The sequence below is a fragment of the Ostrea edulis genome, chromosome 2, assembly GCF_947568905.1.
Source record: "Ostrea edulis chromosome 2, xbOstEdul1.1, whole genome shotgun sequence".
Taxonomy (NCBI): Eukaryota; Metazoa; Mollusca; class Bivalvia; order Ostreida; family Ostreidae; genus Ostrea; species Ostrea edulis.
Window position 1 is genome coordinate 48721899 of NC_079165.1, and position 14563 is coordinate 48736461.

The following is a 14563-nucleotide window of genomic DNA, read 5'->3' on the forward strand; positions in this document are numbered from 1 at the left end:
TGATCATACACAGAACAAGCTCTTGTGTATCGATCAGTTAAGAAATATAAACACCATATGTAGATGATAATGGAGTATTACTACATAAATTTGGGGAGTTGACAATGGAGAAGCTGAAATCATCCCGTTTATCATAAAGTTGAGTTGTTAGTTTGTCGTTAATATCTATTTTCAATAAAATACCTTAAAGTATGAAGCAGAAGTGGACGACTCTTTTATTTCGAGTTCACGGGGATATATCAAATCGACATATCAATGAAAATTATTATTGTTAATAGATAAAACGTCGTCGATATATCTAAATGTCGCTCTGAAGGCCACAGCAAGAGATATTTTCTTCTCACGTAGAAGTTTTTGAATAAATTCTGCTTCATAAGAATATAAAAACAGGTCAGCTAAATATACGGATTACTAATAAGGTTGTTATTACGTTTTCGTTGGTTGTGAAACTCTCCTCCAGAATAATTTTGAAGGCGCTCACACGAAGCAAAATCTTAAGTCGATTTTAGATGACCGATTCTAGAAGTTCAAGATTCAGTGGTTTCGTTAGGGCACAGGGGAATAATTTGCATGAGCAGATAAAGTAATTATTCGATATCCAATTGTTTCTTTTGGTACAGGGGTGAGAGCTATTTGAAGGAGCAGATGAATGATGTTGTTGTTCACGTGAAATGCTTGCGGGAAAAAAACTTGGTCGATCTGTTTTGTAAGCTTGAAAACATATGTATATATAATGAATTATATGATACTAATGGTAAAACAATAGTTACCTATTGTATAGCTTATCAATGTCTTATTTCAGCTATTTCAAAACCCATACCATTAAAACCTATGGTCTGTAAATTACATTACTGGTAACCAAAATATTTTTACTAATAACAAATTCTAAATATCAATATACTTGTATAACCTCTAATTTTTGCATCGAAACCTATTGTAGATTTTTGTGAATACCAATATTGTACTATACGAGGTCAGCACGCAACATCTGACTACAATTTGGAATAAAAACGTTTTCCATTTTAATTTAAGTTTTCGTGAATGTTCCAAATCATGGAATTTGGAAAGTAGTTACCAAACAGTAAATAAACATTTACCGATGTACCAAAATAATTGATGTAACTTAGAATTTTTTTTTTAAAATTAATTTCAATATGCCATGGGAATGCCTAATGATGCTAAAATCTGTGCTATTCCTGCCAATGTACATGTACATGTATCTACAAACTCATACCGTAGTCTTGGTGATAATACTACGAGTTTATAACACGTATACATAACATTGGTTGACTTTTTTCCAATATGATAGGAGGACTTGCTCTACTACAGGGGCATCAAATTCTGACGATATTTGTAGAATATTGTGTATCTGTGATCGATGATATTTTCTCTAATGTGACTAGTAAAACTGTTCAATTTGGCAAACCATGTTGCTTATATAATCTCCAGCACAATATCAGTCATGTCTAGACAAACACTCTCCTAATTATAGACGTTACCTGGGTGAAGTAAAAGAACTATGATGGCTAATACAGTGTTTACATTAGGGAGGAACACAAAACCACTATAATTAACACTGAATTATAACTTGGATCATTGTCTTCTTTATTCAATGCAACGGAGACATACTACTAATTTTTTACTTGTATAAACAAACCTTGTGAGTTATGAACTCCCGAATGATTTCTTGTACCGTGAGCACTGTCAAAACATTTTACAATGTAAAAAACAATTAATGACTCTTTCAATGTCATTTATTGCGCAGTATAGTGCATGCAAAAATCATCTCGCTCTTTATAGTCAAAATCTAAACTACTACACGGAAATTTTCTTTAATCCAAGAAACCATTTTTCAAAACTTTAGTATACCGGTGTTGTAGCATGGCATTTCCCCCCGCATAGACTTTCCCCCCGGAAGAACGGGCCCGGTATAGACATTCCCCCCGGAAAGATGGGCCTGGCATAGAATTTCCCCGGGTCCAATCCCCCTTGGAAAAACCGCCCTATTATGGAATTTCCCCCTAAATGACTACGATTTTCCCCCTTCTTACATTTTAGTTATGTATCCGTTTCCAGTTCTATTATTAGAATTATCTTGCTTATCTAGACCCAGGAATTCTTATTATCTTTTTTTTAATTTTGAGCAAGGTCTTGTGTATCACAATCATCATCTTATGTTGTTGTTTTTAAAAAAAAGGAAATTATTCAAATCGTGTAATGGTATATCAAAATTCATTCATGAATATATCTCAAGTCTTTGCTGTTATCTACCAGTATCTAACATCTGAAATAGTGAAATTGGGAAGAAGTTAATGTCTTCTTAATTTAAAATTTCGAATTTAAATAAACGGGAAAATTAAATTACTTTTATTTATACAGTGCATCTTTTAAGACTTTTTAGATATTTTAATTGTATATCTTTTAGTCGACTTTTTACGAAAACCCCCTAATGATATTGACCATCGTTAAAGTCTTTTGGGAAGCATATTGTATTTACTATATGCAATTCAAAGTGTTTTAAGCGTGCAAACCCAACTTCAACATCTCAAAAAAAATTCCTTTATTTTATGAATATCGTAATATCAATGAGCGCATATCTATTTCATTAAACTATAACAATTTAACAGCACATATTTGTTTCTTTTTTAGATAACATGTACCTCTTTATAGCAAAAATAACAAATTTCATTGATTATTATCTTCAATTGCATGGGTTTGCTTCATTCTATATTTATTCAAAATCTTCTACATGAGAAGAAAAAGAGTCCGGTCGGTGAAATCCGGAAACAGGAGGGGGAAATTCTATACCAGGGCGGTTTTTCCGCCCATGGGGAAATTCTATACTGACTTTGTACATGGGGGAAAATTATATGCTGGGGAGCTTTTTCCCCTATGGGGGAAGATCTATCCCGGGTCCGTTTTTTCGGGGGGAAAGTCTACGCTACAACACCGGGACATATTATGTGTTGAAATAATTTGAAACGTTTATTTCCACATCGCTTCTCTTCGTTTTCGAAAACTGAAGGTTATCATAAACAATTCATTGACATTTCCGTCATTAAATACCGTATATTTCCATTATGTTTTGTAACAACCATTCTCCATTTTATGAATAATTATCGCCTAATATACAACTTACTGTTTTACATTTCAGACGGAACAATTGATTTTTCTTTGCCTTCTCTTCCTCTTTATTCTCATCTGCAACCTCACAGTACTGATTCTGATTTACATGACGAGAAAGAAAAGATCCCGAATGAATATCTTCATAGCAAATTTGGCGATAGCAGGTATAATCACGCTATAATTTTGTTTACCCGTATATTCTGACAAACGATAGCAGGTATAATGACGCCATTACTTTGTTTACTCGTATATTCTGACAAACTTTGTTTGGTGTTTTTTTTTTTTAAAGATTTCAAAATTGAATAAGAAACGTGCAATTTCATGAATTCTCTCACAACAATTCATCCTTGTTTTAGATGGGTTTTTTCCCAGTTACACAGATTATGTAACATGAACAAATCATCTCCATTAAGGTATTCAATGTGTAATGACCATATTTCATATCTAATAAATGGATGGTGGAATTTTTGTAATCATGGTATCATTTTGAAGGGTTCATCAAATAAAAATAATCCACCGTAGGAATTTTCAAAATTTTGTTTACTGCTTGATTTATTTCACCTAGGATTTAACATTGAAGTATATGGGAAAAGCATGTTTTATTACAATATTTTAAAAAGAAATTATATTTTCACACAAATCTCTTGGTAGAAAGTTACAAACACTTTCTCTTAGTGAAAATATGAAATAAAATTAATCATTGACCACACACATTTTTAGAAAATTAGATTTTTCTTGATTTTACAAAGGGCAGACAACTCTTCCAAAAAGTCTTAAGTGCAAAAAGGTCAGCTTCTAATCATTTACCAGTCATGTGAATTTCATCTGCTTCACTTTCATCATTATTTAACAATAAACATTTATGTTGATCTAAATCCTTCAAAACTGTTCATTATCCTTTCATTATACATGGAATACCTTAAACAACGATTTCTCCATCGTTTATTAACGTTGTCTGTCATAAACATATTCAATCATTTGATAGATTGTTGTAACTTGCATTCTATTTGAAATTAACAAAATGGCGTAATTTAGAAATGTTTCGAGTCTTGGATTACTTTAATCGAAGTATTACCAATCATTTTCCTTGGAATTTATAGAGGAAGGAAACGAATTGATTTCAGATTATATTCTGAATTTCAGCCAAATAATTACAGTGAGTTTTGTTTTGAAGTGCACCGTTCCGATTATAGTCTGTCTGGCACGGATGTCCGCATCATTTTGTCGCAAACCTAAGATTTACAAATTCTCTAGAACGTTTTCAAACGATCAGAATGATTTGTCCATCTAAAGTGAACTACGTCTCCATATGAGTGAAAAATTCGCGAGAGGAACGTTAAACATGATACAATCAATCAATCTATAGTGAACTTTTTCATCAAATGAAACACTCGTGTTTCTTGTTCAAGGGGATCTATTAAATTGTCTATTTTGAAACTTTTTCATCAAAGAAAGCACCTGTGTTTCTTGTTCATGGAGACCCGAGGAATTGTGTTTATTTTGCTAACTTGGTCTCTAATTGTTGTAACTTTCCATTGAGATATTGGTAAACCCTATCAATGGTCATTCACATATCTTTTCATGTTTGAGAGGATAATGAACCTTAACTGATGTTTATAATAATATATGACCTTATTTTCTCCCTTAACAGTAATTAAATTTTACAAGGTTAGACTCTTCCCACCAAAGTCATGTATATCAATTTTCACCTGAGCAATGAAATCTTGTAATTACCACGGTCCATCCACCTGCTCTTGCATAGTTGATGAGTTATTAGGGAACACGTACTACATGTTTAGAATTATCTATATTTTCACTGTAATTGCTTGAAATGACCAATACATGAGATGAGCATTTTCATATTGACATTATTCCTGTTTATTTAGTCACCATTGTTCTAACTACCCATATCTGTGAATGCCATCAAATTACTTTTTTCCATGCCACCGTCATTGATGTCCGTCCAGATTGTTTAATAAATTGAGAACGATTAATACTTGGATTGTATTAACCCCATGGGTAGTTCTGATGAAAGTCGGTTGGAATTTTTTTCTTTCGCGTAGGAGTCAAAGTCTATGCTTCTAATTAATATTTTCAATGCCGCATGATAACACAAGAGAAGATTCAAGTTGGTTGCTTGGAAACCTTGCAGTACAGTAGACTGCATTTACTACACTGGACCAATTACCACTGACTGTAGGATCTCATACAGACGACAATTACTACTGACTGTAAGATATCATACAATTACCACTGACTGTAGGATCTCATACAGAAGACAATTACCACTGACTGTAGGATCTCATACAGAAGACAATTACCACTGACTGTAGGATCTCATACAGACGACAATTACCACTGACTGTAGGATCTCATACAGAAGACAATTACCACTGACTGTAGGATCTCATACAGACGACAATTACTACTGACTGTAAGATATCATACAATTACCACTGACTGTAGGATCTCATACAGACGACAATTACCACTGACTGTAGGATCTCATACAGAAGACAATTACCACTGACTGTAGGATCTCATACAGAAGACAATTACCACTGACTGTAGGATCTCATACCATTACCACTGACTGTAGGATCTCATACCATTACCACTGACTGTAGGATCTCATACAATTACCACTGACTGTAGGATCTCATACAATTACCACTGACTGTAGGATCTCATACAATTACCACTGAATGTAGGATCTCATACAGACAACAATTACCACTGACTGTAGGATCTCATACAATTACCACTGACTGTAGGATCTCATAAAATTACCACTGACTGTAGGATCTCATACAATTACCACTGACTGTAGGATCTCATACAATTACCACTGACTGTAGGATCTCATACAGACGACAATTTCCACTGACTGTAGGATCTCATACAAACGACAATTACCACTGACTGTAGGATCCCATACAATTACCACTGACTGTAGGATCTCATACAATTACCACTGACTGTAGGATCTCATACAGACGACAATTACCACTGATTGTAGGATCTCATACAGAAGACAATTACCACTGACTGTAAGATCTCATAAAGAAGATTACCACTGCCTGTAGGATCTCATACAATTACCACTGACTGTAGGATCTCATACAATTACCACTGACTGTAGGATCTCATACAGACAACAATTACCACTGACTGTAGGATCTCATACAATTACCATTGACTTTAGGATCTCATACAATTACCACTGACTGTAGGATCTCATACAATTACCACTGACTGTAGGATCTCATACAGACAACAATTACCACTGACTGTAGGATCTCATACAATTACCATTGACTTTAGGATCTCATACAATTACCACTGACTGTAGGATCTCATACAGAAGACAATTACCACTGACTGTAGGATCTCATACAGACGACAATTACCACTGACTGTAGGATCTCATACAATTACCACTGACTGTAGGATCTCATACAATTACCACTGACTGTAGGATATCATACAATTACCACTGACTGTAGGATCTCATACAGAAGACAATTACCACTGACTGTAGGATCTCATACAGAAGACAATTACCACTGACTGTAGGATCTCATACAGACGACAATTACCACTGACTGTAGGATCTCATACAGAAGACAATTACCACTGACTGTAGGATCTCATACAGACGACAATTACTACTGACTGTAAGATATCATACAATTACCACTGACTGTAGGATCTCATACAGACGACAATTACCACTGACTGTAGGATCTCATACAGAAGACAATTACCACTGACTGTAGGATCTCATACAGAAGACAATTACCACTGACTGTAGGATCTCATACCATTACCACTGACTGTAGGATCTCATACCATTACCACTGACTGTAGGATCTCATACAATTACCACTGACTGTAGGATCTCATACAATTACCACTGACTGTAGGATCTCATACAATTACCACTGAATGTAGGATCTCATACAGACAACAATTACCACTGACTGTAGGATCTCATACAATTACCACTGACTGTAGGATCTCATAAAATTACCACTGACTGTAGGATCTCATACAATTACCACTGACTGTAGGATCTCATACAATTACCACTGACTGTAGGATCTCATACAGACGACAATTTCCACTGACTGTAGGATCTCATACAAACGACAATTACCACTGACTGTAGGATCCCATACAATTACCACTGACTGTAGGATCTCATACAATTACCACTGACTGTAGGATCTCATACAGACGACAATTACCACTGATTGTAGGATCTCATACAGAAGACAATTACCACTGACTGTAAGATCTCATAAAGAAGATTACCACTGCCTGTAGGATCTCATACAATTACCACTGACTGTAGGATCTCATACAATTACCACTGACTGTAGGATCTCATACAGACAACAATTACCACTGACTGTAGGATCTCATACAATTACCATTGACTTTAGGATCTCATACAATTACCACTGACTGTAGGATCTCATACAATTACCACTGACTGTAGGATCTCATACAGACAACAATTACCACTGACTGTAGGATCTCATACAATTACCATTGACTTTAGGATCTCATACAATTACCACTGACTGTAGGATCTCATACAGAAGACAATTACCACTGACTGTAGGATCTCATACAGACGACAATTACCACTGACTGTAGGATCTCATACAATTACCACTGACTGTAGGATCTCATACAATTACCACTGACTGTAGGATATCATACAATTACCACTGACTGTAGGATCTCATACAGAAGACAATTACCACTGACTGTAGGATCTCATACAGACGACAATTACCACTGACTGTAGGATCTCATACAGACGACAATTACCACTGACTGTAGGATCTCATACAGAAGATGTTTTTCAATATGGAATAATTTTATTTAGTCAAACAACGAATGAGCTCGTGAAATGAATGGTTATTTTATTTTGTACTATCATGTATGAAATCATGACTTTTGATAAGAACGCGCACTATTAAAGGCTACAGTGTAGTTGTAACCGTGAGTTTCCTTGTTCCAGTCTTGATTTCGGCACTGCGTTATTTCAATGAGTTGTACAACTCAAGGACAATAAAGAATTGAAATTGAATTGTAAAAAGTTAAACGTAAGCCATTTACCATCTAGTTAAGGAAGTGACTGTCCCAATCATCCGGTATTAGAAATGGGGAGTCTTTTGGATATGACCTTAAAAACGGATTGGTTTATTTTTTAATGAAAGAAATCTGACTTATTCGTTTTACTCGCAATGAGCTTGGTCCTGTTGGCTCTTCTTTATTTCACGTGTACACAGATGGACATATTCATCCTATCAGGTTCTAATAACATTCTCACATCAATTCGATAATCCGTGTGTCTAATAATAGTTTATCCTATCAGCTTCTAATAACATTCTCACATCAATACGATAGTCCGTGTGTCTAATAATAGTTTATCCTATCAGCTTCTAATAACATTCTCATATCAATTCGATAATGAAAATCCATGTGTCTAATGATAGTTTTAATGGTTTCCTGACCTGTACTTCACAACCGACGGTCATTTTAAAAGCCTTTTTGACCCAGTCGGAGTGCTTACATCTGTATTACCGACCGCTAGGAGGCGTTCGGTTAAGAGGCTTTGCGGTTGTGCTGGAATAAATCCGTGTTGTTCAATATATTAAAAATAAGAGAAATGTATCTTAAATTACAAGTATTTTTAATACTATTAATGATTCTTAGCAAAACTTTATTTTGTTTATTTATTTTTGACAACGGAAGGAAGGTTCAAAGCATTCCTTCATCCAATCCTAACGAAATAGAGTCCAAGTAAGGTGTTCGGCATCTTGTAAAACAAGAACAGGTTCAATAAATCCTTGTGTACTTTCTATATTTTCATAAATAGGTTAATTTAGATTTTCGTGAAATTATGCATACTAGCGGGAAAAAGAAACTGCATTATAAAATTTAGTATAATTTTTCTATATTTATTGTTTATATTTATAAAATCTAAACAATCGATAAAGGTTGATGTTTTTTAACAATATCGGATAGTACCCGACTCAGATGCACGGACTTTTTTATGGTTAGTGAACACATGTTGTTTATTGAAGTGTTCGTACTGGCCAATACTGTTTGGAGTAAGAAGTGTAAAAGGTTTGTTTGGACACTATTCGTTAAGGAAAGCACTTTAGTTTTGACAAAATTTACCCTTCTGTCATGCCAAGACTCAGTGAAAACCAATGTAATCGTGCTGTTGGGATGCTTCAAGCCGGAATGGCACAAAATATCGTAGCAAGACACTTTGGAGTTCATCGGAACACCATCCAGTCATTATGGAGACGTTTCCAACAATCTGGTACATGTAACACTCGGGATCGACCACGTTCTGGGTGTCCTCATGTGACGTCGCGTCGACAGGACAACCACATTAGACTTGTGCACCTGAGAAATCGTTTCTAGACAGCAAGTTTGACTGATCGTAGCATTCCTGGACTTCGATCAATCAGTCCAAGAACTGTGCGTAATCGTCTGCGAGAACACAACATCAGACCAAGACGTCCAGCGGTGCACCCAATACTGCTTCAACGTCATCGTATCGCTAGACTAGCGTGGTGCAGACGACATCTGCGATTCAGAATGCAGGATTGGACCAATATTCTGTTCACTAATGAATCCAGATTTCATTTGGATAGCAGTGACGGCCGTTGTAGAGTGTATCGTCGCGTTGGGGCGTTATGGTGTGGGGTGGAATAACAGTACGTGGAAATCTCACTGGCATATGTTATCGGGACGAAATTATTCAGCGCCATGTGATACCCTTAGCATTAATGGATTATGAAATGTTGTAACGAATACATTTGTTAACAGTATTAAAAAAATAGAATTTGTTCATTGTTATTTTTTATCATTTTTTCATATATTAAATAATGCACAGTTTCTTTTTTCCGCTAGTATATATTCACCCTTTCTCCGGCCTTTTTTGAAAACGTGTTTAATTCAGTTTTCTCAAGGCACAGAATATTACGACAAAGATCTTTCAGCAAACCTTCAGAAGTCATGTCTTACATTACATTAATGGCTATATTAGAAAAGTGAAGATAACAAAGTGATCAATCTCAAAACCCCCATAAAAATACAAAGTTAAGAGTAAGCAAACATGGGTCCATGGACACACAAGAGGTGGGATCAAGTGCATAGGAGGAGTAAGCATCCCCTGTTGACCGGTCTCACCCACCGTGAACCCTATATTTTTAGCAGGTAAACGAAGTAATCCGTAGTCAAAATCAGTGTAAAGGACGCCCCAATAATTGATATTAAAGAGATATCTTTAAATCAAAATACAGAGTATACTCTCAGGACTTGAACTTTTTCAAAGAGAAAAGAATAACTACTGACTACTATATATATATATATATATATATATATATATATATATATATATATAAAGCACAAACAAACAATTATAACACCCAACCTTACGTTTACCCCTAGGATCTAAACGATACATGTGAAAATCAATTAATTAATCTATAAAGCACTAAATAATCACAACTAGGTACTGAAAATTCTCGCCCCAGCCCGGGGTCGAACCAGCGACGTACGGCACCCACCGACTAGCAAGATTGTCAAACCAGTGCGTAAGTCCATTTGGCCGTACGTCGCTGGTTCGACCCCGGGCTGGGGCGAAAATTTTCAGTACCTAGTTGTGATTATTTAGTGCTTTATATATATATATATATATATATATATATATATATATATATATATATATATATATATAATTGATTTTACTGTTTTATTAAGCATTGATTTATTTTCACTAAATTTTAGCTTTTGAATATAGGATTATATTGTTTAGAGAATGTTTTCTGGTACATGCGTTATTTCAAACAAAACGAGGATGTGAAGAGACTCACACCAAAGTTCTATGTAATATATTCATGCTTGTAGTGTGTAATGGTCTAGGAAAGTTGAACAAAGTTCAACTCCGCAAAACAGCAGGGTCATATTGATTTGCAAGCATTCTCAGGTAGTGTCCCCGGGAGGTAGGGTTCGGTCATGATTGGGGGGAATTATTTTTGAATACATAACAAAAAATCTTTAAAAATCTTTTTCTAAAAATCGTTTTCTTTAGAGAAACAGAGCCATGATTAGTCATATCTATATGCAAGCCTCGACAGGTAGTGCAAATCATTGCCCCGGAGTGTAGGATGGGACCTCAGTAGGGGATCGAAGTTTTACATGGTAATATAAGGGGAAATCATTTTCTCAAGATTACCAGGACCATGCTAATTTGCAAGCATCATCAGGTAGATTAAGTGGAAATTCCAATTCATTCAAATCATGATGGCCATATGGGATCAAATTTCTACATGGCAATATATTAGGTAATTAATCTGCATCATTGATACACTTTACTTGCGCTCATGCCAAATTGACATTCTATTACTGTCAGTGAAATGAAACAAATTACTTGCGACCGTTGTTTGACGCTTGCGTCCGTTGTTTGACGCTTGCGTCAATATGTCTCCGTTTCATAGCTTAGATGGTCGTTTAGAGATAGCTGTACCAAGACAATTTCAAATAAAATTGATAGGTCAGAATTTCAATTGATTCTCGAATACCTCAGGAAGTACTTAGATTTTTTAATATTGTTTTTTTTAAAATTATATTATGTTATATATATATACATTTTAGATATATTATGTGCAAGTCGATAGCTGAAATTGGGTACCCTTTCATAGGAGTTACAAACCTTTTTTCTATTTTGTATATTAAACCTGTGATATAAGACGACTCGAAATTTCGTCACCATGTTTCAAAACCATTTAAAACCAAATCCGGACCTGAATGTCGTGTATCACAATGTTTTAAGCTTGTTGTTCTATGTACACGTATATCTTAAACTAGTTTTCACTACAAATCAGGTCGTTCATTCATGTAAACAAACGCATTTTAGTCAGGCGTTTGGCAACATTATGTTTGATATTTTTCGTACTTTTATCTTATGCATTTTTAAATCAGAATCATAATCAAGAGTATATATACAATTAGTGATTTTAATGGTTGTGTTTTCAACTCATGATTCCAATACATACACAAGTTTGTGATTGTTAATGAGAGTTCCTAATGTCTTTAAATTATTTCCTATGTAGATCTGATGGTTGGATTCTTCTCTGTGTTGATGGACATTATTGAGAAGCTTACCATAGAATGGCAGGCTGGAGTTGTTATGTGTAAAACCATCCGCTTTATTCAAGGTATTGCTACCTACGGTTCCACATATGCTCTTGTGGCACTCAGCATCGATCGACTGGACAGTATAGCAAGACCTCTGAAGTCCGTGAGTAAAGGTAATAAAACCATAAAAATTCAACAAGGTCTATAGACGTCGGAAAGGGTATAAAAGGCATTAATACAAAATGGACAACTTATTTTCAAAAACACACTGAAATACATAAAAGTTTTGCTTTTCATAAAGTCAACAGACTCAATTGAAATACCAATTGACTCTGTAGTTGCAAAACGAACAATCACCGATGCAAAACCAAGAGTCATTAACAGAATTGACGCTAGATGGCGTGCAAAGAAGAGCAGATATTATCGGAATCAGCGGTAGATGGCGCACCAGTGTTTAATTTGCTGTAAACGTCATACTTATCAGTGTTCGTATCTATTTATATACTCAGACACTACATCCATCCTTTTCTTTGACATTTAAGTACACAAACAATTGACTAGAAAGTATAACTTCAGTATCAAACAGTTTAAAACTTACTGAATAGTAAATCTGTCTATTGATAAGAGACCAACAGTCACGAGAGAGCCTTGTTTCACATACATCATAGAAACGTATTCTGAATCAAATGAATTTTGAAAATAACATAAATTTCACAATTTGACACAACAAAATGATATCACTCATTTTCTTTACAATTGTCACGATCACTCAAAAGCCACTTCATTGTCTTTAAGTCTGTCTGGAAGTTTGCGTTATCCGATCGGAAGCGTTATACGAGCACTGGTGTCCCGGACATTAGACGATGTTTCACAGTTCGGAATGTTTGTTACGATCCGTACTTCATCGTTTGGATCGTCATCTGTGGACTTTGTACCTGTATTTGCTCGCTCATGAAATTCCTTGAGGTGTTCCTCTTGTCGCGAACTCCACTTGGCGATTCTAAAGTCACGCTGTTCCCTGTTTTCTCTGCTACATGGCAATTAAGGTTTTGCTTCAGACGTAGGTGTGAGTTTGTTTTCTTACTTTTTTTGAACAATACAGAATCTCCAACTGTAATGTCACCCTCTTTAGCTCCACGTTTATTGTTGATATACCCGATAAGTAGTTCAAGCGTAAGGATGAGGCTATATATGGATGGTTCAGAGGAGAAAAAGTTACAATTCTAAAAAGCTTCTTTATTCCCGAATATATATCCATCGAACAAGTTAATAGCAATAGTCCCTGCAAACAAAGTTCAGATGTATGAGAGGAATCACCATGTGTGATTGCATGTCCATCTTCTGTCCATCCAGCCCACTTTGCACCAAAGTAATAACGACGTTAGAAGCTCATACTTGGCATAAAGGTGGTTTTCCACCAGATGATGTGTTATGATCGATCACAAAATATTAAATCCATTCCGTTCTCTGGGTTTGAAACATTCATTCATTTGCACCATCAACATGTAAATCCTCCTATATATATACAAGGCCGTGCGTGTGGTATTCAGGTAATCGTTATTAAGGGTCCATGGGCCTCTTTGTTGTTGCTGATTTTTTTTGATTTTTTTTTTTTTTTTTTTTTTTTTTTTTTTTTTTTTACACTTTTAAGTTACATGATTATTTAATAAAAGGGTGTCGCAACACAAACATTTTTTAAATTATTTGATCATTGATTTAAGTGTCACCTGATTTAATATTCATTTACAGGACAAAGAGTGAAGGCGTTAATCGTATTACAGTGGACATTCGCAGCCTTATTCTCTCTCCCAATGTTCAAATTTGAAATTGTTCACAAAATCTACCAGGAATCGATAAAGAGCTTTTGCATGATAAATTTTCCCGCGCAATGGGCATGGAAGGTAAGTTACATATTTGACATGGAATGATATAGCACGTGTATATTATAGAAGAGCATAGAAAAATCTACATAAGAAGTAGTATAACAAGCAGTCTGTAAGTATTGCATAAGCAATACATGTCCCCTACCCCATTAATTGACGACTGTATTTAATATTCGAGGAAATGTACTTTTACTATGCTCGAGGTCTATGTCCGTTACTTGTACTTATACTATACACGAGGTCTATGTCCGTTACTTGTACTTATACTACACACGAGGTCTATGTCCGTTACTTGTACTTTTACTATGCTCGAGGTCTATGTCCGTTACTTGTACTTTTACTACACACGAGGTCTATGTCCATTACTTATACTTTTACTA

The 14563-nt window shown here is 35.2% G+C and overlaps 1 protein-coding gene across 3 annotated transcripts in view; it reads left to right on the forward strand.

The window, feature by feature from the left end:
- The window catches only part of LOC130051764 (cardioacceleratory peptide receptor-like), a 65280-nt gene that overhangs the window by 30581 nt on the left and 20136 nt on the right, over window positions 1–14563 (forward strand). For all 3 annotated transcript variants that reach the window (XM_056154387.1, XM_056154389.1, XM_056154388.1), the window contains exons 2-4: window positions 3155–3290; window positions 12276–12473; window positions 14050–14201. In XM_056154387.1, coding sequence (XP_056010362.1) covers window positions 3155–3290; window positions 12276–12473; window positions 14050–14201 — 486 coding nt within the window. The remainder of the gene's footprint in view (window positions 1–3154; window positions 3291–12275; window positions 12474–14049; window positions 14202–14563) is intronic.